The sequence below is a fragment of the Lepidochelys olivacea genome, assembly GCF_965140295.1.
Source record: "Lepidochelys olivacea isolate rLepOli2 genome assembly, chromosome: 8".
NCBI lineage: Eukaryota > Metazoa > Chordata > Testudines > Cheloniidae > Lepidochelys > Lepidochelys olivacea.
This window is the reverse complement of record NC_140418.1, coordinates 102,183,220-102,209,164: the sequence shown is the minus strand read 5'-3', so window position 1 is coordinate 102,209,164 and position 25,945 is coordinate 102,183,220. Positions and strand designations below refer to the sequence as shown.

General features: G+C 44.0%; 1 protein-coding gene across 5 annotated transcripts; it reads right to left on the bottom strand.

Moving 5' to 3' along the window:
• Nucleotides 1–913: 913 nt before the first annotated feature.
• TAL1 (TAL bHLH transcription factor 1, erythroid differentiation factor) lies at nt 914–25,812 on the bottom strand. Of its 5 annotated transcripts, none has more exons than XM_084636730.1 (4): nt 25,792–25,812; nt 12,598–13,017; nt 11,118–11,209; nt 914–4,230 (listed from the first exon to the last, which is right to left on the bottom strand). In XM_084636730.1, exons 2-4 carry the CDS (start codon nt 13,011–13,013, stop codon nt 3,812–3,814), a joined length of 927 nt encoding a protein of 308 aa, XP_084492856.1. In that variant the 5' UTR covers nt 13,014–13,017; nt 25,792–25,812; the 3' UTR covers nt 914–3,811. The 5 variants fall into 5 exon arrangements, with proteins under 5 accessions (XP_084492856.1, XP_084492852.1, XP_084492855.1 ...); XM_084636726.1 differs by lacking the exon at nt 25,792–25,812 and adding an exon at nt 18,784–18,899; XM_084636729.1 differs by lacking the exon at nt 25,792–25,812 and adding an exon at nt 18,455–18,510.
• Nucleotides 25,813–25,945: the final 133 nt, after the last annotated feature.

The following is a 25,945-nucleotide window of genomic DNA, read 5'->3' as shown; positions in this document are numbered from 1 at the left end:
GTCAAGCAACGCAGCTAATTTGCTCTCGATCACAATGGACACGTTCAAAATGAGCACATTAAAACAGGAGGGGTCCCTTAACACCTTTCCCCCTTCCTATTATCCTTCTTTCTTTTGCTTTTAATTTAATTCTTTCTCTATGTGTAGGATTTCTCCCCTTCTCTGCTCATGCTAAGAGACACAAAATATTTATCATCGGAGTTGGCTGAATCATGGAAGTTGGAAATAGAACAATAATAACTACAACTTATATAGCACTTTTCATCTTCAGATATCAAAGCACAGTACAAAGAAAGTCAGTATTGTTAGTTCCTGATGGGGAAACTGAGGCACGGGAGGCACATGACAGAGCTGGGATTTGAACCCAAATCTCCTCAAGTCCAGGTCAGTGTCAGAGCCACTAGTGTCCAACATGTTGCACTTAAATGTAGCATGATGACCACCACAACTAATAGCATGAGTCTCCATGTTGCCAACTTTTGTGTGTCTCATGCTGTTCGGTGTTTTTCTTAAATCCCCAGCTCTTGGAATCAAGAGGTGGCAAGAGAATCTCAGCTTTTATTTTTGAAAATAAGTGAAATTTCTAGCCCTCCTGGTTGCAGAGAAGAGCTGGAATAGGCAGAGAAAAGGAACAGGTTTTATTATTGTTAAAAGGATCTCATGATTTTTAAGTCAATCTTGCCTTTTATTTTTTTAAAGCTACACTCATGCTTGAGGTTGGCAGTACTGGGCTCCCTACAGCTTGAGCTAAAGAGACTGCAGTTGACTCCCATCATCAGTTATAACACCCACTGACATCAGGTTGCAGTTACAGCTCATGAAAATGGAGGGGAAAAAAATACTGAATGACAAGCATTAAGAAAAAAGAGCAGAGGCTGATTTGTAAAACTTTATTTAGAAATATTCTCGATATATTCATTATATTATATATATTTATATATACACACACATTACAACAAATGTGTTTTCTAAATAGCACATCCACAGTGGGTTGCCTAATCGGCTTTACAAAGATAATAAGGGTACCAGGTCTGGTTACTTAACTTCTGCAGAAAAATGCAGAAACCAAAGGAATTTTAAAAAAAGAAAAGAAAAGAATTCATCACAGAGTACAACACTGACCGAAAGTGCTGATTCCAAACATAAATGGGATGATGTTATATACACCAAGACATAGAGCAGGCAGAAGAAGAACCGGAGAAATAGGAGATGTACCATTCAAATCACAATTAAAGTACAACTATACATACCTCAGCTATACTGAAGTTGTATTCTGCTAAGAGGCTACAAATATATGTGTTTTGTAAAAGGGTTATAAATTGTACCATTTTGTCTTCTTTTCAGAAAAAAAAAAGGGGGGGGATTTCTAACATTTTAAATGACTTGTCTTGGAATATCTGTCCAAAAGGGGGTAAAATATCATTATTATTTCAATCCCTTTAAAAATGTAATAACACTTTATCTTCGTAACAAAATTTCTCTCCCTCCTCCCCCAGAAACTACTGATCCCCGGATCTTGCAAAGTGATGGGCGCCCCCTGCAGGAGCTGAGAGTCCTCAGCATCTCTCAGGCTCAAGTTCCAATTTCTTACTCCCCTATGTATTCCCCCCATCACAGAACGCGTCCCCTACCAGTGTCTGAGTTTTGAGGTCTAGCCCCTACTCCCATTGAAGTCAGTGACAACTCCCTTTGGAGCAAGATCTGTCCTTTAGATAATACCAGACGGTGAAACTGATCCTGTAATGCCCCACATAATGTAAGTCTCACCTGAGCCCCATTTGAGGACTTTATAGGTGCAATGTACTGGCCCTCTGCATAGGGGTGAATTCTCAGACCATTTACCTAAAATATCAATGGGGAACTCACAGCAAGGTGGTACACCCTCTTAATATTCCCACACACAACACTGAGAGAACCCAACCTCACTCATATTACTTCCAAGATAGTATCGACCCATTCTCATAAACGGGCATAAAAAAAAGAAGTGACGGTACCCTACAATAAAAATAGGGTCAACCTGGCTTTCCAACAGGCAAACTAATGGCTCTAAATGCTCACACACGGACGTCTCTGCATTGCTTTGTACCTCAACACCTATAATAAATAAGAGACAGGGTTGTATAAAGTGTACTCATTCTAATTATTTTCCCTTACAAAGAATGGGGCTTTCTCGCATCATGTGGATTTTTCTGAATCTCTGCCGAGCAAGTGGATAATGAGATAGTTTGTTCTGGTGCGATTGCTCTGTCAATCATTAGCAAGTGGGAAAAAGAGAAAGTCCTATGTAGGTTCTGCTGTTCATGGGATATGCAGGGCCTAGCTCCTCAGTCTGTGTAAACAGGCATAGTATGGGAGTCAATGGAATGACCCTGATTTACACCAGCTGAGAATCTGGCCCACGTTTTTTAAGTACTCTGCTTTTTTTAAAGTGTCCTTCAGAGGACATCTCCAGATGGAGGATAATTTCTGTTTCAAAGTGATCTGGTTGTATGTGGCCACCAACCTGCAATACGTCTGCATGCCTGGGAATTGCTGTATGTGTCACAAATAGCACTGAATCTCAGTGTAAATCTACACAGCAAGAACAAAACCGCAGCTGTGAGTCTCAGAGCCCAGGCTGACTGCTTTGCTTCTGGGAACTCTAGAGATATCCACATCCTTGTGCAGACAAGGCTCCGGCGGAAGTCTTAAGTAGACAAAGAGGCAAGATCAAATCGGGGGGCTAATGAATAGACGGGGAGCGGGGGGGAGGTTAAATAACCATCCTTTCCAGATGGGTAAAACCCAACAATCCAAAGCACATAATTAAATCTCTTTTATATCCCTTCTACACACACACACACACACACAATTTGTTATTCCATCACTGCCTTTGTTTTTAACTAAAATACCAGGATGACAATTGCAAGGAAAATTCCCACTCACCCATACTGAAATGTGTAATCCTTGGGTGATGTCATGTCCCCACTGAAGCCAATGACAAGATTCCCATAGACTTCAACGGGGCCACGATTTCAGCCATTGCACAGTAGTTGGGAGGGAAGAGAGAAGAAAACATCTATGTACCTTTTCATTCAGTGGATACTGCATGACAGTTATTAAACAGAAGTAATTCCACATCATAAATACAACACCTCAAACAATCCAAAGTTAGGCTACGATTTTGGGCTTTTTTGAAAAAAAAAAGTCTCGTTCCTTGTAACAGTCCTTTAGCGGGAGGCATTTTTCAGCTTTTTAAAAAGGTACAGTCAAAAGCTCTTGGACAACAAGAAGGCATTGCCCTAGCTTCCACACTGACAAGTTGCATATACGTCATCAGAATGGTTTGGAGAGATGCTGCAGAACTTTTCGAGATTTTGGTCGCTTCCAAGTGCCACACGTAAAAGGAAGGGACATGTAGCTTCCATTGGCAGTGAAAGAGGGAGTCACTGCCTGTTTCTGATCCATGATTATTCTGCTTCAAGAGATCATCATCAAATCATTTGATATTGAAGAGGTGTCAGCAATGTTCCCTCCCCCCACCCAGCGTTACATCCATGAACAATATGTACAATAAGATGACTTTCATCTCCGTCCGATCAAGTACCTAAATGTTGAATGTCCACTTGATTTGGTTTTGTTCTCCATCAACTCACTGTCATTTTAGTTCAGGGATTGTGACCTTTAGAAATATTGGCTTGAGAACTTGATGAGCTCAAGTTCCTGTTTTCTTTTTGGAGATGTAGAGTTGGGAAAATAGGGTGTAATTCCAAGACCCAGGGACTGAGGGTTTACTTTCCCCTCTGTGTTTTAGGAGGGATCTGTAAGGTCATCATCGCTGGGCATTGCCTTCTACAGGAAGAATGGAGTGATGGAGACTCCTTGTATGCTTTGTATCTAATGTTTCATGTTCTTCTGTGAAGCTGTCCGGGCTCCCTGCTCCATCTAAAGAGCTTCCACAGCTAGAGTTTGGAGACAACATGTCCTGCAGGAGATCCTCTTGGACTATCCCAGTGTCTTTGTTCACTTTGCCCCTTTGGTTTCCCTCTTCTTCCTGGTCATTAAGCAGTTTGGCCAGGAAGTTGATGTATTTCATAGCCAGGCGTAAAATTTCATTCTTGCTCAGTTTTTTGTCAGGTGGGTGGGTCGGAATGAGTTTACGAAGCTCTGCGAATGCACCATTGACATTCTGTTGTCTCCACCTTTCCCGGCTATTGGTAAAAATGCGGCGGACCACTTTTGTATGGGGACCTGAAATTACAATAGTGCATGATTAGGGGTAACATTAAACAGATTATTTATCATTTCACTTAATGGTCAAAATTTCCCAATGCGACTGACTAACTTTAGGCACCTACTTCCCTAGGTAGGTATCTCAACAGAAGTGGTCTGGTTTTTAGAACTGCCACAACTTCCGTTCAAGCCAATGGGAGCTGAAAATCAGGTCATTTCTATTTAGGCGTCTAACTTTAAGTCAACTAAGTTTGAAAGCTTAGGCCATATATGTGATTAGCAGGCTGTATATTTTCATCATATCCCAGTGATAAAGGACTTGTACAAGCTTAGCTCATGAACTGCCTTATATTTTATACTCTATTAACTTCTCTTAACATTGGCCAAAACAGATATGACAAGAGACGACGTGAGAGAGCAGAGGTTTTAGTGGTTCTATAGTCAGGATGCAGATACTCATCTAAATCATTTATTTGATACAAACCCAAAGCTGGTAGGGAGCTTAAAGCTGTTACGTGACCATTGGATGGCCTATGTGAAATGAGTTGCTGGTACTCAGCCCAATTCCTTGGGAACAGGTAGCCACATTACAAAACCAGCCCTCCTCCCCCAAAAAAAGAAACCCAACACCAAAACCAACCAAACAAAAATGAGTGCCTTTGTTGGAATTCTGAATGGAGACCAGGAGTCAAATCATACCAGAACTGCCCTATCAGTTTTAGAAGCTGTCTCTTCAGGTCAGCATTGTGGAACGTTGGCAGAGCAGCTGGAGAGCCTGACAATGACGCTGTGATTGACCATGCTTTTCCTGTCCTGTAGATACCCTCAAACTGATTCTATTTTGATTTATTTTTGTAGGAGGGGAAATGACAACAAAATACTGATGTTAATTTAGCCGGGCAAGCAGTGAAGTCCATTTAAAATTGCTAGAGTTTTACCCCATGGCCAGTTTTAGAATGAATGTGTTGACGTAAAACAGCTAACGTCCCGGAAGACCAGATAGATACCAACATTGACTGTGTCTTCTCCTTTCCATGGGTGATCATAACACCTACTGGTGTGGGGTTGTACGCATGGAGAGGAAGGATTTATGAGCAGGTCCTGCTAGACATAAGATCCAGGTCAGAGTGCAATCTCAGAATCCCATTTCTCTGGATCAGTGGAAGTATGTACAAGCGGGTACTCATTCCAGCTATTGGACAGTGCAATATCTATCCAAATAGGACTCACAGAGTATATTATTATTACTATATATTTTGCTTTGCATAAATTGTTATTGAAGGGACCTAGCAGGAGACCTCACGAGCCTCTGGAAGGGTTGCCATGGCAAAAACCACTATAAAGATGAGAGACATTGTGCACGCCTGGAAAAGCACAACACCAAGTACCAATGTAGGTATAATATCTATGGGGGTGACACTGAATGACAGATCACATGGCCTTGTACAGCACATGTCCACACGCTATACTCTTACATTCTGAAACCCCTTGTCTGATTACTGCATCATGGTGGGAATAAGTCACTGACCAACAATAGTCCTGTGGTCAGTTGTTTAGATTGCCCAGTGTTCCATCATCACCCAATGCTTGTGCCCACCAGTGGGATGCTTTGGCTCTAGCCATGTGCCCACTTAATCATAGAATCATAGAATATCAGGGTTGGAAGGGACCTCAGGTCATCTAGTCCAACCCCGTGCTCAAAGCAGGACCAAGCCCCAATTTTTGCCCCAGATCCCAAATGGCCCCCTCAAGGATTGAGCTCACAACCCTGGGTTTAGCAGGCCAATGTTCAAACCACTGAGCTAACCCTGCCCCCCAACCAAACCACTGGGCGTGTTTTGGTTGTTAACATACACTTGGACTCCTTGGGTGGGGAGTTCAGCTATAGCAAATAGATAATAGACCACGTGCTCTGAAGCTCGCTTATAATATTGTTGCAACATACTAGTACAACGCGGCTGCCTCCTGATAAATCCACCCTCAAGATCAGAGAAGACAGAAATCCCAAACACTAGGAAATGAAATGCTGGCTGGTGAAAAGAAAACACTGACACATGATGTGTTGCAAGAAAAATCCGTTCCATGGGCTTTGCAACTGGAAACACTTCTAAGCAACCACAGTCATTGCTGCGACAGATTCAAGCTACTGGCCCCTCCAAACCAAATCAGCCACGTATAAGCAACAGACACATCTAACTCACATTACCAGGAGCTGCACAGTTCCAATGCACAATAGTCCCTTTCCCCTCTCCACCGTTAAAAATAAATCCACCCAAAATAACAACAACAACCACAGAAAATGGGAAGGACTGAGGTCCACCACTGCCCACCCCAGATTCCCCCCTCAACTGCATATGCAGGAAATTGATCGTGTGGGATACGCCCACCTGATCCTAACAGATGATCCCTGCTCAATGCTCCAGAGGAAGGCGAAAAAGCCAAGGTGTCTGCCAATGCGCCGTGGGGGGAAAATGTCCTTCCCGACCCCAAATCTGGTGATCAGTTCAACCCTGTGCATGAGAGCAAGAATCACCATGATTAAGTAAAAATTTAATTCTGCAACTTTCAGTTTCCTTTGGGGATCTAGCTATCTGGGGAGTTATTGGAGCCCCATTCCTGCAGCATCTAAGCACGAATGAATGAATTTACTCTCATGATTGCCCTATAAGGTCAGAAGCACTCTCCTTCCCATTTTATAGATGGGAACAAGAGGCTCAGAGAGATGAAAGTGATCTGCCCAAGGTCAAAGGGGAGTTGCTGGCAGAGCCAGGACTAGAACCCCCATCTTCACAATCCCAGTCAAGTCCCTAAGCCATGAGGCCATTCTTCCACTCCCAAAGAGCACCATAACTGAGCATTCAAATGCAGTTGTAAGATCTTAAAGCCAGGGACTGTTTCTTACACTGGATTTGTACAGCACCCTGAACTCAGGGTCCCCAGTGCTAAGTGGGGCATCCAGGCAATTCCACAACACGAGTAATGACAACAGTAGAGCTATTTGCACTGCTAGCCTATCATTAAAGATCTCTCCGGGTATGTTTACTCTCCACATTAAGCCCAGGCTCTGACTCAGGTTTGAGCCCACGCCCCTTTTCCATCCACATGCAAATGAGTCTGACTCGGGTCAGCAAGCCCTCAGAAGCTGGGTCCTAGGACCCTGCTAGGGGGGTGGGTCAGAGCCCGAGTCCTGCTTGGACTCAGGTCCAAGCCTTATCATTTTGCAGTGTGGACGCAGCTCAAGCTGCAGACCTTTCAGAATGTGTGCCCTAGCACAGCTGTGAGACCCAGGTCCAGTAATTGCAAACCCAGGATTACAATGCAGTGTGGACACTCCAGCATGGGCTTGGAAACACCAAGTGCACAAGAGCAGGTCCCACAGACCTAGGTTTACAATGCAGTGTAGACATAACCTCTGTGCTCCTGTTATAAAACCCAATTCCAAGACTCAAACATGCTCCTCTAAGCTTAAAAAAAATATATCAAGAAACATGGAAATCAGATTCTCATGCAGAGAGGGTTTTGTTTAATTTTACAAAATCTCTTTTGCTGCTTTTGAATTTGAGTGGGAAAATATTAGAGATCACTAGCCTAAAAAAAATTTAAAATACCAACGGTGCAATCTTGCATGCACAGAATACCCATTGAGTTCGCTGGGGGGCTGGTGCCCCTAAGGAATCCATTCATAATTTTTTTAAAATGCTGTGATCATCTAAGATGACATCAAGCATAACTCAGACCATAGAATTTCACCCCGATTCCTGCATTGACATCAGACACAATGCAGGTGTAGAATTTCATCTCCTGATTCCTGCATCAAACCCAGTAACTATGGTTGAACTGAAGAAAGGTATCTTTTAGAAAAACAGTCATCCTCTCTTGATTTAAAGATTTGAAGTGATGGATAACACAGGATGCTTTGTGGATAGGTCATGAAAAACTGAGGTATTCTTCTAAATGACATTTGTCGAGTAATTAAACCAGAAGATTGAATCGGGTTTTCTACATAATTTGTTAAATATAATACAAATCAAAAGGAGAACTGGTAGAAATTTTTCAAAATCCCGACAGAATTTTTTTGCAATCAGTTTTCAAAACTTTTTGTGACCGTTATGTATGTATTTATTTTGCAGCTGGCTTGGAGAGCGGTCAAAAATTTTGTAACACTTTGACAAAACATTTTCATGAAAAGGGGTTTTGATTGGAGTCACTTTGGGGGCTTTACAACTGTTCCTCTCTGAAGCAGCTCAGCTTGTGCAGTTCAGAGCTGAGCCCTGAAGTTGGGAGAAAGCCATCAAGCCAGGTGGTTTGTTATTCATGATCCAATAAGCTGAGAGGAGCGGGCGCTGCAGGCGGGGGAGACAGTGAAGAATCTGCCCAGATGACATCAGGAGCTACTGAGACTCTGGTTGCAATATATATTGTTTTCTTAGAATCTTCAGACATATTTCTGGGTCAGTGACTAGCCCTTCTGCTATCAGTTTCTTCTAAGTGCAGGTTTTAAACATGCTAGATTAAGCCACTATTGTCGTTGGCAGAGGAAGCAACTGAAAGGCCTAAAAATGGCCACCATACTGGTCATTTCTGTATCTTACTAATGCGCTGTCCAGTCCCCTGCCCCTGTGAATGCCAATTCTCCGCCTGCTCATTCTGGTTTGATCATAAATCGAACTGACGGGCAAGGCTTAAGAGCTGCCATTGATCCAAAAACTGAAATTTGCATACCTACACTGCCCCTATTTAGGAGAACTAGTCCAGGCCTATTTTGCCATTCTATCTCCCAAAGAGCTCTCCTAGTTTAATGTCTCTGGTTTTTTCCCCAAATGCCCCATGTTGCAAATCTTGTCAGATATGAAATACTCCTTGACAGACAAACCATAACCGTCTGAAGACATTACACTTTCTTGTATCAGCGGCAGTCCGGATTAGTAAAATCCCTAATAATGATCCAAATATGTTCACACAGGAACCATTGACAGCAGTGGAAGTTGCCTGTTCATGTCTAGGGGCACACTTTTGCCCTATTTACCTGGTTTGCTAAATATAAATTTTATCCAAAACCCCTTGGAATCTTTCCACTGACTTCAGTGGGCTTTGGAGCAGGCCCTCTAGGCCTGCAAACACTCTCCCATGTACTTTAAGGTTATTCACACGCATAAGTGTTTGCAGGCTCAGGGTCCTAGTCTGCTCCCTGAGATACACGCCCACAAAACTATCCTAGTTCAAAGGCCTGATCCTGCAAATACTTAATCAACTACTTTGGGATATGCAGGATCAGGCCCAGTGAATATACCTAATACATTATCTAGTAAATACATATTCAGTTTTCTTTCAAATACATTTATATATGTCCTGCTCATCTAAACAGTTATTGTGTGTATTATATATAAGTAAAACTTAACATCTAAGCTAAAAACAAGTAAACTCAGCGGGAAGGTTAAAACTCTTGCTCAGACTCTATGACACTGATACACACTTGTGTTTTTATTTTTCAGCCTTATTATTTATATTATGGTAGAACCTAAAGGCCCCAACCAAGATAAGGACCCCATTGTGCTAGGTGCTGTGCAGATACATGGGGAGAGAAAGTCCCTGCCCCAATCAGCTCACAATAGAAATGGACAAACAGACAGAGGATGGAGGGAAAGAGTAACACATAAATGCAGTGAAACTGGAGTGATGTTTTGCAAGCATTATGTTAGCTTCACAATTTTCTTTTGAAGTGTGGAGGACTGGGGTTTTATCTGGACAGATTAGATAGATAGGTTAGCTAAAAAGAAAGACAAATGAAGGGAACTGAATTTTCTGGCTTTTGTGGATTTCAATGTTTTATCATTTAAAATGTATTTTCTTTTTATCATTTCATCTCATTTATATAGCCATCTGTCACTGTGGAGAGCTTTAGGCTTTGATTTAAAAACTAAGGACCTTTGACTGGAAACATATACTCCTATGGAGTGTTTACTCATACAGGCATTCCCACTGAAACCAATAGGACTGCACAGGGGTAGGTAGTGAGATAATATCCTAGGCTGTTTAATTTCTTCCGTACTTTGAAAGATTTTTAAAAATATGTTATAAACTCTGGGCCATCAGTCTGGAAGCAGAACTGGTCAATTTCAAAGGGCAACTCTGCTTCAGGGCTTCTGGCAGAAGGCAAACCTCTATCTGGTGACTTTCTGAACTGTCTTTGCAATTTCAGCACATCAGAAGAGTGGCCCCAGTTCAGCAAAGCACTCAAGCATGCATATAAGTCTCTCTCACTACAATGGGACTTAGGCCTGGTCTACACTTAATGCTTATACTGGCATAGCTATGTCAGTCAGGGCATGAAAAAACCACATTCCCTAGTCAATGTAGCCATGTTGATAAAACCCCCAGTGTGGGTGCAGCTATGCTGACAGAGGACCACTTCTGTCAGCATAGCTAACGTTGTTCAGGGAGGTGGCGTTCCTACACTGGCAGAAAAACTCCTTCTGTCTTGTACACTGTATCTACACTAGGGGGCTATGCCAGCATGGGCTCTGTAGACATAGCCTTAAACAAGTGCTAAGTGGTTTGCAGAATAGGGATAGAATTAAACACCTGCTAGAGTGCATTGCTGAACTGGGGTAATATTATTAAGTCGTTCATCATCAGACTGGTTACCAGATGGAGTAGGAGATATTGGCTCCACTATCCAGGAGTCAAGACCAGGACAGAAGCAAGCTATAAGCCAGTAGGAGTGATGTAACCTCATCCTTTTATTGCTTTGTATTTTACCCCAACACATGTTGGTCTAAGCAACCTTCCCATGTCACCAAGGAGCGGCGGGGGCGGTGGGGGGGGAATGGGATGGGACATTAAGCACCGGCTAAATCCCTTTGCACTTGATATACACCATCAGGGGAAGAAGAAAAGATTCTCACCGTCACTGATCTCCACTTCATAAGGAGACGATCTTCTTTTCATTCTATTGTTGTTGTAGATTGAGAAGGTGTCTGGCTCTCCAAAAAACCCACTGCAAACAAGGTGCAAAGGGAAGGTCAGAAAAAAACGAGGAGGAAAACACACAGACACACTTCATGAAGGGTACTCACTTGTCGCCGGGGTTCTTCGAGATGAACGCTGCACATTCCCACTCGTGGGGAGCACCTTGGGCACCCGTGCAGCGGCCACCTGAAGAAGAACTATTAGATATTATAGGCCAGATCCTCAGCTGGTGTAAATCAGCGTCGCTCCACTGACGTCAAAGGGACTTTGAAATCTGTCAAGCTATATCAGCTGATACCAGTTGAGGATATAAGTAGGCATGTGTGAGAGTACATAAATAAAACACACACACACAAGCATGTATACACAAATTATACATACATTTACATATACAGCATAACAGACATCTGTCTTAAGTGACCAGGATAAAAATTTGTAGGTCCTCCAATCAATGTGATATAATTCTAATACAGGTATGTGTACTTTCTAGCAAGTCTTTTAAGACAGAAGGCTACCTGATCTCTAGATGATATATAACACACATATGCTGAACTACTATTAATTTGTATTGAATGAGAGAAAATGGAATTGAATTGTATGATATAAGTACATTGTAGGGTGTAGGCATATTTATTTATACACACTACATACAATGCATATTCTGAAGCAATTCCTTACCACTGTCATGATTATTTGTAGGGTCACACACATCTCACCCAGTGCATACATCTGAGAGATTTCTTCAAGGAAACAAAAAACTTGCCCACTAGATAAATGTTGCATTGGCTACATTTACACCTTTGCATTTAAAATATTACATTTTAATATGATTTTAATGTATGCAATATATATATAATATGGCATACATTAAAATCATATTAAAATGTAATATTATATCTATCTATCTATATATATAATTACCCTTGTTCCAAGGGCTACAATAGATGTTTTGCTTTGCAAAATTACATGCATCCAAACTCTCCCACAATTATCCAGGCACAAGAATTACATCCCCAGACAGAGAAAGGTTCCTTTGCCAGACAACCTCCTGTCCTTATGAACTTCGGATAGATAGATAGATAGATAGATAGATAGATAGATAGATAGATAGATAGATAGATAGATAGATAGATAGATAGATAGATAGACAGACACGTGCAGGACAGGAAGACAGAGAGAGGTCGGAGAGACACAAGAAGAGAAACAATCCAGCAGTTTGCTGCAGAAACGGTACTAAAGGCTTCATCTCGGGATAGGACAGGGCGAGGGAGCTGCTGTAGGGCGCTGAGTGGGGAGACAGACAGACAGAAGAAGACGGACAGCCTCCCGGAGGCAGCCCGACAGACAGACAGCCGGAGCGAGGGGCAGACGGGCGGGCGGGGAGATCGGGCAGGAGGCGGCGGGCAGGGCACGGACCTGTTGATGGTGCCCAGCGGCTGGCCGATGTTGTAGAGCATGGCTCGGCCGGCCGCCGGCAGGGGAAGCGCCGTGGGGCTCAGCTGCACCATGCGGGCGTCGCAGGCGGCCTCGGCCGGGGCTCTGCACGGCTCGGCGCCCGGAGCTCTCTGCATCGCCTCGCCGGGCGCCTCGCGGCCTTTTATGTCCCTGCGCACCAGCTCGATCACCGGCACGGCGGCGGCGGGGGGCCCGGGGGAGGGCCGGCCGGTCTCCTTGGAAACCCCATTGAGCAGCAGCTGGGGCTCTCCTGGGACCTCCATCCCCCCGCGGCTGCTCTCCGGCTCGCTCGTGCCTTCCGCTCCCGGATCGTGCGGCTGCGGGGGCCGGGCATCCCGCGGGTCACTGCGGGGCAGCTCCGCCGGCGGCCTCTCCATCGTCCTGGGGGAGAGAGGAGAGGAGGTGAGCGGGGTGCGGGGAGCCGAGGGCACCCCTGCGAGACAGACTGACTGTCCAGCGGGGGGGGGAAAGAAAGAAAGAAAGAAAGAAAGAAAGAAAGAAAGAAAGAAAGAAAGAAAGATTGCGGGAAGGATGGAAAGAAAGAAGAAGAAAAGTGGGGGAGGGAAAGAAAGAAAGAAAGAAAGAAAGAAAGAAAGAAAGAAAGAAAGAAAGAAAGAAAGAAAGAAAGAAAGAGAAAGATTGCGGGAAGGATGGAAAGAAAGAAGAAGAAAAGTGGGGGAGGGAAAGAAAGAAAGAAAGAAAGAAAGAAAGAAAGAAAGAAAGAAAGAAAGAAAGAAAGAAAGAAAGAAAGAAAGATTGCGGGAAGGATGGAAAGAAAGAAGAAGAAAAGTGGGGGAGGGAAAGAAAGAAAGAAAGAAAGAAAGAAAGAAAGAAAGAAAGAAAGAAAGAAAGAAAGAAAAGGGGGAAGGGGGAAAAGAGAGGGGTGAAGGAAAAGGGGGTGAAGGAAAAAAGGAACAGAGAAGAGGTGACGGTGACAGATGTTGCTAGTTTGACAGCAGCGTCCAGGCACACACACCTCCGCAGCGAAGGAGCCCATTGTCCCGGCCTGGGAGCCAGAATCCCGCTGCAATGATTTATTAGCAGGAGAATTAGCCAAACGATGCTTTGTACCAGAAGAGGGGCGAGCTTAGCTATTTGTACTGAAGCGCCGGGGCACAATCCTGCCTTGGTGGCTTCTCCGCCAGTGCAGGACGAGAGATGAAATCCTGGCCCCCTTACAGTCAATGGCAAAAGTCCCCTGGATCTCCGTGGGGCCAGGATTTCACCCAATATTTAAAAAGATGAGGGTTCACCGGAGCCAGGTGTGGCCGAGAGATGGGCTTGGTGCAATCCCCCGAAGCCCAGGGATCCCTATTTGTTTCACCATTCGCCTTAGCTTAATATCTCTGTGTTGCCTATTTAAGCCTCACATTTAATCTTCTCCTTGATCCAGCATTTGCTGTTCCACCGACAGGTGACTTAGCCACGGCTGGAATCAGTTTCTTTTCCATTAATTTTTTTGCAGCCCAGATAGAGGAACAGAATAAACTCCAGGGTCTGAAGACGTGGGCGTGATGGTGTTTAAAGAATAGAACATTTTTATCGAAGGGTAAACCAAGAGCTTCGGATTTTTCTTTTTATTACGACTAATGTTAACAAAAGGACAGGGCTAAACGGGTGTTTATTGGCGAGATTTCCAACGGAAACACCGTTTTGCTGCTACCCCAGGTTACACTTTTGAACTCAACCACCCTTCGTGGAAACTATTGATTTGAAGATGAATTTATCATGGCTACCAGCTATAAAGAGGGTGCAATAGGGAGTCTATGTTTTAACATTCCAATTCGAGAACTGTTCAAAGGGGCATTATATTTCTCTCTGGACACATACACACACTGGATAGTAAAAAGAAAAGGAGGACTAGTGGCACCTTAGAGACTAACCAGTTTAGTCCTCCTTTTCTTTTTGCGAATACAGACTAACACGGCTGCTCCTCAGAAACACTGGATAGTAGTGTTTGCATATATGTGTGTATACTATATATATATATAATGCTATATATTTGTATATAAAATTATTGTAATGCAATATAATCGCCACAGTGGCCCTGCATTTTATAGGGTAATCATTTTATGGTTACACTATAAATCAGGTTACTCCCACTGGCAAAGGAGCGGTCACTTACCCCAGGCCAACTGCACTTCAGATCTTACAAGACAACGCTAATAGGCAATCCTATAATAAATTAACTAATCAAAGAATGGTTTCAGAGTAAAAAGAAAAGGAGGACTTGTGGCACCTTAGAGACTAACAAATTTATGTGAGCATGAGCTTTCCTGAGTGAGCATAAGCTTCCTTCCTTTTCACTTTCCGATGAAGTGAGCTGTAGCTCACGAAAGCTTAATGCTCAAATAAATTGGTTAGTCTCTAAGGTGCCACAAGTACTCCTTTTCTTAATCAAAGAATGATTAACTAAGAAGAAGAAATATATAAAAATGATTACACTATAAAATGCAGGGCCAGTGTGGTGATTCTATTGCTTTACAATAATTTTATATACAAATATACAGCATTATACTATAGTACTTTGCTATAAACATTGTATGACATTTTATTGCTTTAACACGGAACCCTGGCATTCTGATATACACACACATCACGTGTATATTTCTCAGCAAAGTCATGGTGGTAATTATGTTGTTATACAGGGAGATGTAGTCGAAGTATTAAATTCTACTCATGCAACATAGTGATCACCATGACTTTGCTGAGAAATATAGACCGGGTGTGTATATTTTTATACACACACACACATTATATATATAACGTTGCATGAGGAGAATGTAATTCTTAATCTATATACAATGATTGCAATGTTTTGCTGAGAAATATAAGAGTGTAGTGTTTCTGTATTAAGGTAGTAGAAGATAGATAGATAGATAGATAGATAGATAGATAGATAGATAGATAGATAGATAGATAGATAGATGTGTGTGTATGGGGATAGATAGATAGATAGATAGATAGATAGATAGATAGATAGATAGATAGATAGATAGATAGATAGATAGATAGATAGATAGATAGATAGATAGATAGATAGATAGATAGATAGATAGATTTCCTATTCATTTCAAACGACTAGCTTTGTCTGTAACCAAGATGTGGAGTCTGATCAAGTGTGACTAGCAATGGGAAGTAATTATATTATTGCAAAACAAATGTCTAGTCCGGGGCCCAGTCTTGAGTAAGGAGAGCAGCATCGGGTTACTTTGATGTTTCCTATTTTGGGGACATATTACACCGTAGATTTTTGTTTTAAGCAGAATGGCCCGTGGCTTTGGGCCGAAAGACCCACGTCCTGCAGCTGTACTATCTGGTCGTATCCAAAATGTGTTCGGTACATTTGAAGTCACTTGTTTAAAAAGCAATCTGTAGGCGCCTTCTCTATCCATTAGCCCAGGCAGGCAGGCTACAGGAGCCGTCCGCTGGGCAAGGAGCGGGTTAGTGTCTCCTCTGCCATCAAACACATGGATGTATCGTTACAGGAAACGCATTTCACGCTGAGGAATGATTATTTCCATTTTGTTTCCTCCCGAAGTTTGGGGTTTGTTCATTTCATGGCTGGTGTAAATAAAGGAGGCCCGGTGCTTTGCGAAAGCAGATCTGATCCCAGACTCAGCCTTTCTAACCTTAATTTCCTTGACTCCTGCGGGGCTCAGTTAAGCAGATCGTTTGTAGGGAAGACCTGAAAAAGTCCCAGGGCGCCGGCCCTTTCCCAGCCACCTCTCCGGGAAGGATTCTAACGGTCTGTCGGGATATTGCATCGTGAGCGACCATTCACATCTGTCTCCTCGAGTGTCCTGTTCCAGCAAAAGATCTCTCCGGCTCAGGGCTGCCTTCTCGCCTCCCACCTCTAGGATACTTAGGACTTGACAAGGAGAAAGGAAACCCATATCGAGATAATAATTCCTGGGGGCGGGGGGAGATCTCTTGCCCCAGTTTCTTTAGATCAACTGCACATTGGAGCCGGAGAGATCGACATCAAGATAGCAAACGCTGATAGAGAGGCGTGTGGCTAGGGATGCCCGCCGTACACCCCCCCGCCCCAGCCAATCACAACTAACGGACGGGGTGACTGGACCCAAATATAACCCTCCTCATGCGTAAATTGGGCTTGGAATTTGGATAGCACATTAAAAATCTATATTGTTTAGTTTCAATGTATATAGGGGTGTTTATATTATTAATAGGGTATATAGACAGAAACACACCCTATCTATGTACACTGTATTTATTCCCTTTAATTAAATTATATATACATATCTACATATATATTACATATATTATAAATGTGTTATATATACATAATTAAAACAAATAAAGTATTTATAAACGTTTACAATTATATATACACACACACATATAATATATAGATATATAATTATAAACTTATTTAAAAACGTTAAATATATACTATATGTGTGTGTATGTATATATAATTATAAACGTTTATAAATACTTTATTTGTTTTAATTATGTATATATAACAAATTTATAATATATGTAAATATCTTGTTCTTCATATTCATATATTTCTATTAATAAAAGGGTTTAACATGGATGCAAACCCCTTACTAATATAGATATATAACGTAAAGATTTCTCTCTCCATATATCCCATCACACATATAGGTCGAAATAAAACAAACGATTTATTTGTATTACCGGACTAGAGCTGAAAACAGGGTGTTTGTTTTCAGCTGGCATTTCTCAAACTGATGCCTGCAGGTTTGCAGACATGCTATTAAAAGTGCAGGGCCTAAAAATTAAACCTAAAAGCCAGTCGGAGATGAATACACAGGTTGAAGCTTGTATCTAGTACAGTCTTTGTCCGAATTTCTCACTGAAAGTTTAAGATGGAACCCCATCCTCAACATCTGTTATTTCCAGTCCGACCCACACAATAGAAATGTTTCCCTCCTTTAGCATAACGTTCGTTATGAATCAGTATGATTTTTTTAAAATCCCGGTATTTGTGGCTGCTTAAGGGATGTAACCCTAAAGGAGATATAAACTACCTGTGTCGATATCTCTGCCTAATACGTCTGTCCATTCCACATCTCTCTCTCTCTCTCTCTCTCTCTAAAATTGCGGAGTGGAAATATTTCCTTTTGGGATCGCTTTCAACGAGTTAAGCCATAATACAATGAAACAAGAAAGAATCGGAAATTTTAAACACATCCTTCCTTTCCCCTTCACAGACACACAAGGCAAAGTAACAGATAAACACAGAGAAAATTATCAACAAGCCATTAGCCAAAGCGCTCTCTTTTCTGATCATTTCACAGAGCATTTCTCTGCAACCCCCCCCACACACACACATTTCCCGAGCCTGTTCAAATGCAATCGCAGAAAAATAATAATCCTTTCATTTTCCAATAAATAAGTAACCCTCCCCAACCAATTTCCCTCTTTGCCTTCATAATATTTCACACTTTTAAAACAGCAACAGAGAATCGGATTGAATTTGCTTCTTTCGGATCGAATTTGTTACTAGAATAACATGGGAGGTGTGTGTGTGTGAATCCTATAATTTTAATGTCTTAAATTCCACTCTTCCTAGGTAATTTGTGCTGGTCCTAACCCCTGTCCTAGATTCTTTGTTTAAAACTGTGGATCTGACCGGAAATTTGTACCCATTAATCCAAGTATTAGTTCATTTCCCTCCAGAAACAGCTACAACAAGAAAAATAGAATGAAATAAAACGTTATTTTGGAGTTGCTTCTGGCCAGCTAGATTCAAACAGGGCCTTTCCGATAAACTGGCTCCATAGCGCAACCAGATCCCGATTAAAAGGAACAAAACCAATCCTACCCAGACCTATACACCCATATTTATACTTCGCTTCTGCATCTGCCCCGAAGAAAGGGTTGTTAATCCTGCCTTCTCTCTGCAGCATCAAATATCCGGCTGCTTTTGGGATCAGTTTGCTCAACGAAATTTCCCCAAAAGAAAAAGAGCCGCCCCCCCCGCCGCCTCCCCCCATTGAACAACGGAGAATTGGTTTTAATTTTTGTTGCGCGTTTTCCCATATTGCGCCACACACGGGAAAATGCTCGCGCTCTCTCCAGAAGGAAGCCCTGGAAACAATGAGCGAAATACAACGCTTTCCCCTTTACGTATACATAGATCTCTATACTCACCATTTGCTTTTCATTGGTAAAAGTGAGTGGAGCCATTTTGTGGCCTATTCATTGCTGCTATGTATATTTTTTTCCCTTCCTCTCTCTCTCTTACTGGAGCAGGATCTAATTCCACATCACGTCCAGTTTCCTATTTAGTATGGAGAACGGAACACTAGAGCAATGTGGCCAACAGAGATAAAGCCCCAGCAATGGCCCGCCTGCCCTGATAAGCTTCTAAACCCATTATTTATGAAATGATTCATTATTATTTGGCAATTTTATCGAAGGAAAGCGGGAACTTATTGCAGGGATATGCATAGGAATAACTTTGGAATGCATGCCTTATAGCTTTTGCTGTGTGTGTGCTTAGATGCTCTTAAAAAGACACTGTAGAAAAGAGTAATAAAAAATGCACCATGACTGCCCACATTTGAATAGCAATTCTTTATTTTAGTCCTCTTGGAGGTTATTATGCCCCTGCATTTTTTGATTAAATATGGAACACCTACTCAGTTCTTAATTAAATTTAATGAGCCCAAATAAATTGCTGGAGATATTGAGAGAGGAGGGGGGCTGTCTAGGACAATAGGGTAAATAAAGCAAATTGACAGGGAACATTTAAGCAAGATTCCCCCTCGGGCCCCCCCCCCATATTTCTTCACTGCAGGCATAAATGGGGGGGGGGAATCTCTAGTTTTAATTTAATCTGATCAGGTTTAGGAGGGGGTGGTAAAAAAACTCTGCAATCCATGTGGGGCTCGGGGATTTATCGTGGGGAAGGGGTGTGTCAGAGAAATAAAAGGTAAGTCCTCGAAAATAATCAGCTTGAAACTGGGAAAACACAAAAGCATCTCGGATCGTGCTAGGTCAGTATAGCTGGGCTGTGAAACGTGTGGTGTAAGGGACTGGGGGAGGAAGACAATCTTATTATTTAAAACTATAAGACATGACTGACAGAGAATGATCTGCCAAGATAGCAAGTTAGTGCAATTTACAAAATCGAAGATCTGGTGAAAAATGATCCCTGTCCTTGGAAGCTGGAGTGCAGCAGGGATTTGGGGGGTATTTTCCCCTAGCATTGAGAAATACGTTGGCTTTTTAAATTCTAAACCATCCAATGTGCGCTGTACCAAGGGGATTAACACAGGGCAAAGAATAAATCTGGATCCGTCGTGTGGGGGAAGGGTCCACACTAACTTTTACAAACGTGCTAAATACCTCGATTGAAATGCCGATCTATCCACTTTCAGTATTGAAATGTAGCGAAGACAAGCCCACAGGCATAGGTCCCACACGAACGCTAATGAGCCAGACTAATAAAACAATCACCATTACAATACTGAGCGTGACGCACAAACACACACACAAAACCAAGAAATAACTAGGTGAATAACTCAATCAAATACACTCTGTGATGCCACCCTGGTTGGTTCATTATTATATCGTGCTTTGGTTGCACACGTGGTATCTCTCACAATTGCGGAATGGCCAAGCAACCTTCAGGGAAATGACTGCGAAACAGACCGTGTAGTGTTGGGAGACTAAAACCCCAACGTTGATTCCTTTCTTTTCTCCCCGTTGGAACAATGTTGATGGCCGCGTGTATCTCAGGGGTTTTCTGGTTGATCAGCAAAGGCACGAGGGAGGGGGATAGTTGGTGATTAAGGTCTCTGTGCTGGATCACCCTAGGTAGAGGCTGCCTGGGTTTCGCCGGCAGTTGTGGGGGGGGGGGGGGGGGAAATCAGCTTTCATTTTCTCTCTCTTACCCATATGCGGCTACCTGGCTACTTTCCGCTGCCCAGCCCTGGCTCTTTGCGAGGGACCCCATCGTCCCCCTCCTGCCGCCAGCCCCGCCAACGGCGCCAGGCAGAGCGGGCCTTACGCTGCGCCCACGGTGCACGGGGCTTTCAGAAGAAAGGCTTCCGAGGACACGGGGCCACGTAAAGCCACCGGAATCCTGGTCCTTTCACCCCCCCCCCCCGGTCAGGTGAGGAACGAGGGAGAGAAAAGATCGGGCTTGGCGGGCGTTTCACGGGCACCCTTGGGGCCAGTTCTCCTTCCACCCGAAGGCCGGGGGCTCCAGTTCTGATCCTTACGCGCTGGGGGGGGGGGCGCAGAGAGCCCCCAAAACACGCGCACCAGAAAGAGGGGGGACGCCAGGCCGCGCAGTTTAGCGGACCCTGGCAAGCCCCCAAGTAAGGGACAGCGATTCATTGGTTGCTAGCATTAGACCCCCCCCCACGGTAGGGAAAGGAAGGGGCGTGAGGGAGAATATGAATGTGATCCTCTCTAAGGGGAGCCAGGAAACCTGCCAAGAAGCAGGTTCCGTCCCCAAGCTTTTTACTTGGCCTCCTGAGAGCGGGGGGGGGGGTGGGGCTCACCCCTCCGGGGCCCGATCCCGCTAGGCACGACGCCCCCAGGCTCAACCACAAATTGGGTCTCATCTCCCCTCCCCCCTTTCCCTTCGGGGGCCCCCCGCTCGGGAGCTCGGTCTCCGGGCCCCGCATTGCGCTCCAGCTGTGGTCTCATAGGAACGGCCCCACCTCGGGGTGGCAATGTTTCACCCACGTGCCCCCCCCCCCCAGTCCAAACTGCTGAGAGGGGAAGGGGAAAGGGCCCTCGAGCTCCCTTCGTTTCCACTTCCCCGCAGCGGCTTTCCGAGCCCCCCCGCCCGGGGGAGCGACGGCCCGGGACTGGCTGGATCGATGGGTTTCCTGCCCTGCGTTTGATGTGGGGCGTGCAGCGGGGGGAGCGTGCATGGGGCGGTCACGACGAGCGGAGTCTTTGCCGTGCCGTGTTTCCAGCTCCAGCCAGGAAGCACGATCCGTTTCAGCTGGGCTCGTCTCAGCAACAGGAAGCGTTAAAGATAGAACAGACGGGGCTGGGGAGGGGAGATTAGGAAGTCAAGCCTCTTGTGTACCTCCAGATCCACATCGCCACGGCTAGGGGCCCAGCAGAATCCATTTTACATCATTTCTGTACCATACACTACATAGACCGACAGGGTATATACACCGCCTTACCCCAGCTTCACAATCCCCGGGCAGTGTGAATGGGACCCGACACGTACCAACGCTGCCTTTTAGTTAGAATTAGGGAATTTATTCTCTGCAGGGATGGACACCGACGGTGAAAGCACGGTGGGCTAAGGGGTAAGGTAAAGGACCCGCATTTAAGAGACCTGGGCTGTAATCTGCCACTGAGCCAAAGCCCACTGGAATCAATGGGAGTGTTTCCACTGACTTATAATTGCCCATGTTCTAGGAACCTAGGGCAATTATTTCATCTATTTGTGAGTATCTCCCCCCTTCCCCTTTTAATACGCTGTCCTAGTTAGAAAATAATCTAGCTAGGGCAAGGACTGTCCGTGTGTTTGTCTAGTTAACTTCAGAACACCAGCGTGCTGATCTCAGGGGAGATGCCAAGTGGCTCTTGCATCAGAGAGAAATATTAACACCTCCCCCCCCTTAGCACCAGAGCCTGGATGGATACAAGGGTTACTCACCTTCTCCTAACTGTTGTTCTGTGAGATGTGTTGATCATGTCCATTCCAATCAGGCCTGTGGGCGCTGCCTGCAGGGTAGCCAGAAGATTTTTCCCCTAACAGTATCCGTAGGGTGCGCCTGGGCACCCCCTGGAGTTGCACCCTCATGGTACTCAATGTAGGGCCCTGCCAGCCTGAGCCAACCCTCCTTCAATTCCTTCTTACTGGCTACTCAGACAAAGGAGTAGGAGGGTGGATATTGGAATGGACATGAACGCCACAGCTTGAAGAACAAGTTATGAGAAGGTGAGTAACCCTTTTCTCTTCCTCTTCGAGTGATTGAAAATGACATGAACCATCAGGTGCCTCCCAAGCCTAAATTACAGAGGCAGGGTCAGAGTTGTCCACAGATTGGAGCACACTCTACCAAAGGCTGCATCAGCTCTGGCCTGCTGGGTAATCACATAATGTTGAATTCAATGTTGATAAATGCAAAGTAATGCACACTGGAAAACATAATCCCAGCTGTACAGATAAAATGATGGGGTCTAAATCAGCTGTTACCATTTCAAGCACGAAATGTACGGGTCACTTCTCGGCATAAACCTGCCGCCATCAGAGCATGGCTATAAGCCTCGGGCTTGAGGGATACCGTGGAGTTGGGGAAACATGTGCCAGTGTGTGGGGGAACCCCCAAAGGAAATTTATGGGAGAAATCAAATCCATCTATACTAACTACTACTGATCTAACTACACACACACACACACACGTGCAAAGCACGTACTTGCCGAGGCATTAGGAACAGGGATTTCCGGTCATCACAGGCAGTAAGAAGGAACTGAAAGGGCGGGGGGGTAGGTTGGCAGGGCACTATATTGAGCACCATGAGGGCATGACTCCAGGGGGTGCCCAGGCTGATCCTACAGCTACTGCTAGGGGGGAAATCTTCCAGCAAACATGCACATGACATGTGCACACCTGATTGGAATGGACATGAAGAAGCACTCAAAGAAGAACTTATTTGACTCGGATAAAATAACTGAGAAATCCTTCTCTTCTTCACACTTTCACAACCACTGGTAGAGCTTGCTTGCCCTCCATCTATAACAGAGTCTCAAACTGGGGGTTGCAAGTTTATTACATGGGGGGTCATGAGCTGTCAGCCTCCACCCCAAACCCCGCTTTGCCTCCAGCATTTGTAATGGTGTTAAATATATTAAAATGTTTTTAATTTATAAGGAGGGGGTCACACTCAGAGCCTTGCTCTGTGAAAGCATTCACCAGTAAAAAAGTTTGAGAGCCACTGATCTATACAATCTTACTGAATTATGAGTGATAGGGAACTCAGACAAAGACACACATATACACAGATGTAAGCGATTCTCAGAGTCATCGTAAACAATTTGAACAGTCTAAAAAAAAAGCCAGGGTTGCAAACATTTCCCATTCACTAGGACTAAAACATGAAAATTAGAAGCAACCGGAAAATGTATGCAATATTAGCTCCAGCTACCATTCCAAGTACAGCACAATTCCTACGATTTGGGAGTAAAATCTAACTGGTCAGTTGAGTTTGATGGCCCTTGTTACAACCGTCTGTTCAAATTCTAGCCTAAATCTAAGAAGAGCTAATCCTATTTCCTCCCCCCCCCCCATCCTTGATCTGTTTTATTAAGTCTGCACCAACATTGTCACTGTAATTCTAGGTGCTCTAGTAACATAAGGAACACAAGAATTGCCATATGGCCTCATTGGGACAAACAAAGGATGTATCTTATTTCCAAGCTGAACTATAGACTAGTGGTTCTCAACCAGGGGTCGGGCGTAGATAGGTTTCAGGGCAGGGGGTCCATCAAGCAGGGCCAGCATCAGACTCATAGAATCATAGAATATCAGGGTTGGAAGGGACCCCAGAAGGTCATCTAGTCCAACCCCCTGCTCAAAGCAGGACCAATTCCCAGTTAAATCATCCCAGCCAGGGCTTTGTCAAGCCTGACCTTAAAAACCTCTAAGGAAGGAGATTCTACCACCTCCCTAGGTAACGCATTCCAGTGTTTCACCACCCTCTTAGTGAAAAAGTTTTTCCTAATATCCAATCTAAACCTCCCCCACTGCAACTTGAGACCATTACTCCTCGTTCTGTCATCTGCTACCATTGAGAACAGTCTAGAGCCATCCTCTTTGGAACCCCCTTTCAGGTAGTTGAAAGCAGCTATCAAATCCCCCCTCATTCTTCTCTTCTGCAGGCTAAACAATCCCAGCTCCCTCAGCCTCTCCTCATAACTCATGTGTTCCAGTCCCCTAATCATTTTTGTTGCCCTTCGCTGGACTCTCTCCAATTTATCCACATCCTTCTTGAAGTGTGGGGCCCAAAACTGGACACAGTACTCCAGATGAGGCCTCACCAATGTCAAATAGAGGGGAACGATCATGTCCCTCACTCACTAGGGCCCAGGGCAGAAGGCTGAAGCCCCATTGCATGGGGCTGAAGTCTGGGCCCTGAGCCCCGTCACCCGGAGCTGAAGCCAAAGCCTGAGCAACTGATCTTTGTGGCGGCCCCTGTGATGTAGGGCCCCAAGTAAGTGCCTTGCTTGCTACCCCCTAACGCCAGCCCTGGCTTTTATATGCAGAAAACCAGTTATGACACATGTGGGCTGTGGAGTTTTTATAGTGTGAGTGGGGGGGCCTCAGAAAGAAAAAGGTTAAGAACCCCTGCTATATACCTCAGAGGAAAGCGAATCCTCTTCAAATTATGCACTGCTGTACTATGCAAGGAGAGATGGTTTTAATGGGATATTTCCTCTAAACTAATTAATGTTCCACTTATTCAGGGTCCTGTCTATCCCCTAGATTCTACAGTTTGTGGGACTTGCCATAGAACCCAACTCCTGCTTCAAGATTGTGCTCTAGCAGTTGAGCTTTTGTTTTAAAATTATCTTTCTAGATATAAAAAAAGTCTTCAGCATGTTGACAAAGTCTAAACCAATGCAGCTGGCATCTTCTTGAGTTTTCAGTGGGAAATACTGAACAAAAAAAAAATAGCTTAAAGAGGTATGAATGGCCTCATCGATGTTAACTCTGCAACCTAGCAAAGACAGCTTAAGAACATTAACCATGTTTTTATTTGAGCAAAAACATCCAGATAGCTAGTGAGATTTACCTGGTTGTAAAGGTTTATACAATCAAAAAGGTTCTGAAGTGGTTTCAAAATATGTAGGCAATGGGGAAAAAGGTCTTAAGAGCCAGCAAATATTCTTGTTGATCATTAAACTATCCACTTTGACAAGACAACTGCTCATAACATGAACAGAAATATATACACCTCAAAGACCACTGGAGTCTAGCTGATGCAATTAAATTTTTTGCTTTAAAATAGCTAACCCATATTCTTATTCTTCCCATTAGCCCCACTTATTGGAGTATAATGGAGGACAAGACTGTAGCTTTATTATAACAAATTGCACACAAAAAACCCCCCTGCTAGCTCTAAAAAATACCAACCACATCCAGCAGGGCCAAAGGTCATGAGAGAGGTGCTTACCTCTAGAGGGCAGAGGCAGAAGGCTACAGCTGGAAAGTGTATCTGATCTCTTGGGTTTTATATCTCAATTTCTTCTTCTGTGCAACCACGAGGCCATCTATTCATTGCCCTAGGGCACAATGCAGGACTCAGAGCATAGTCTCAGTACTTTCTC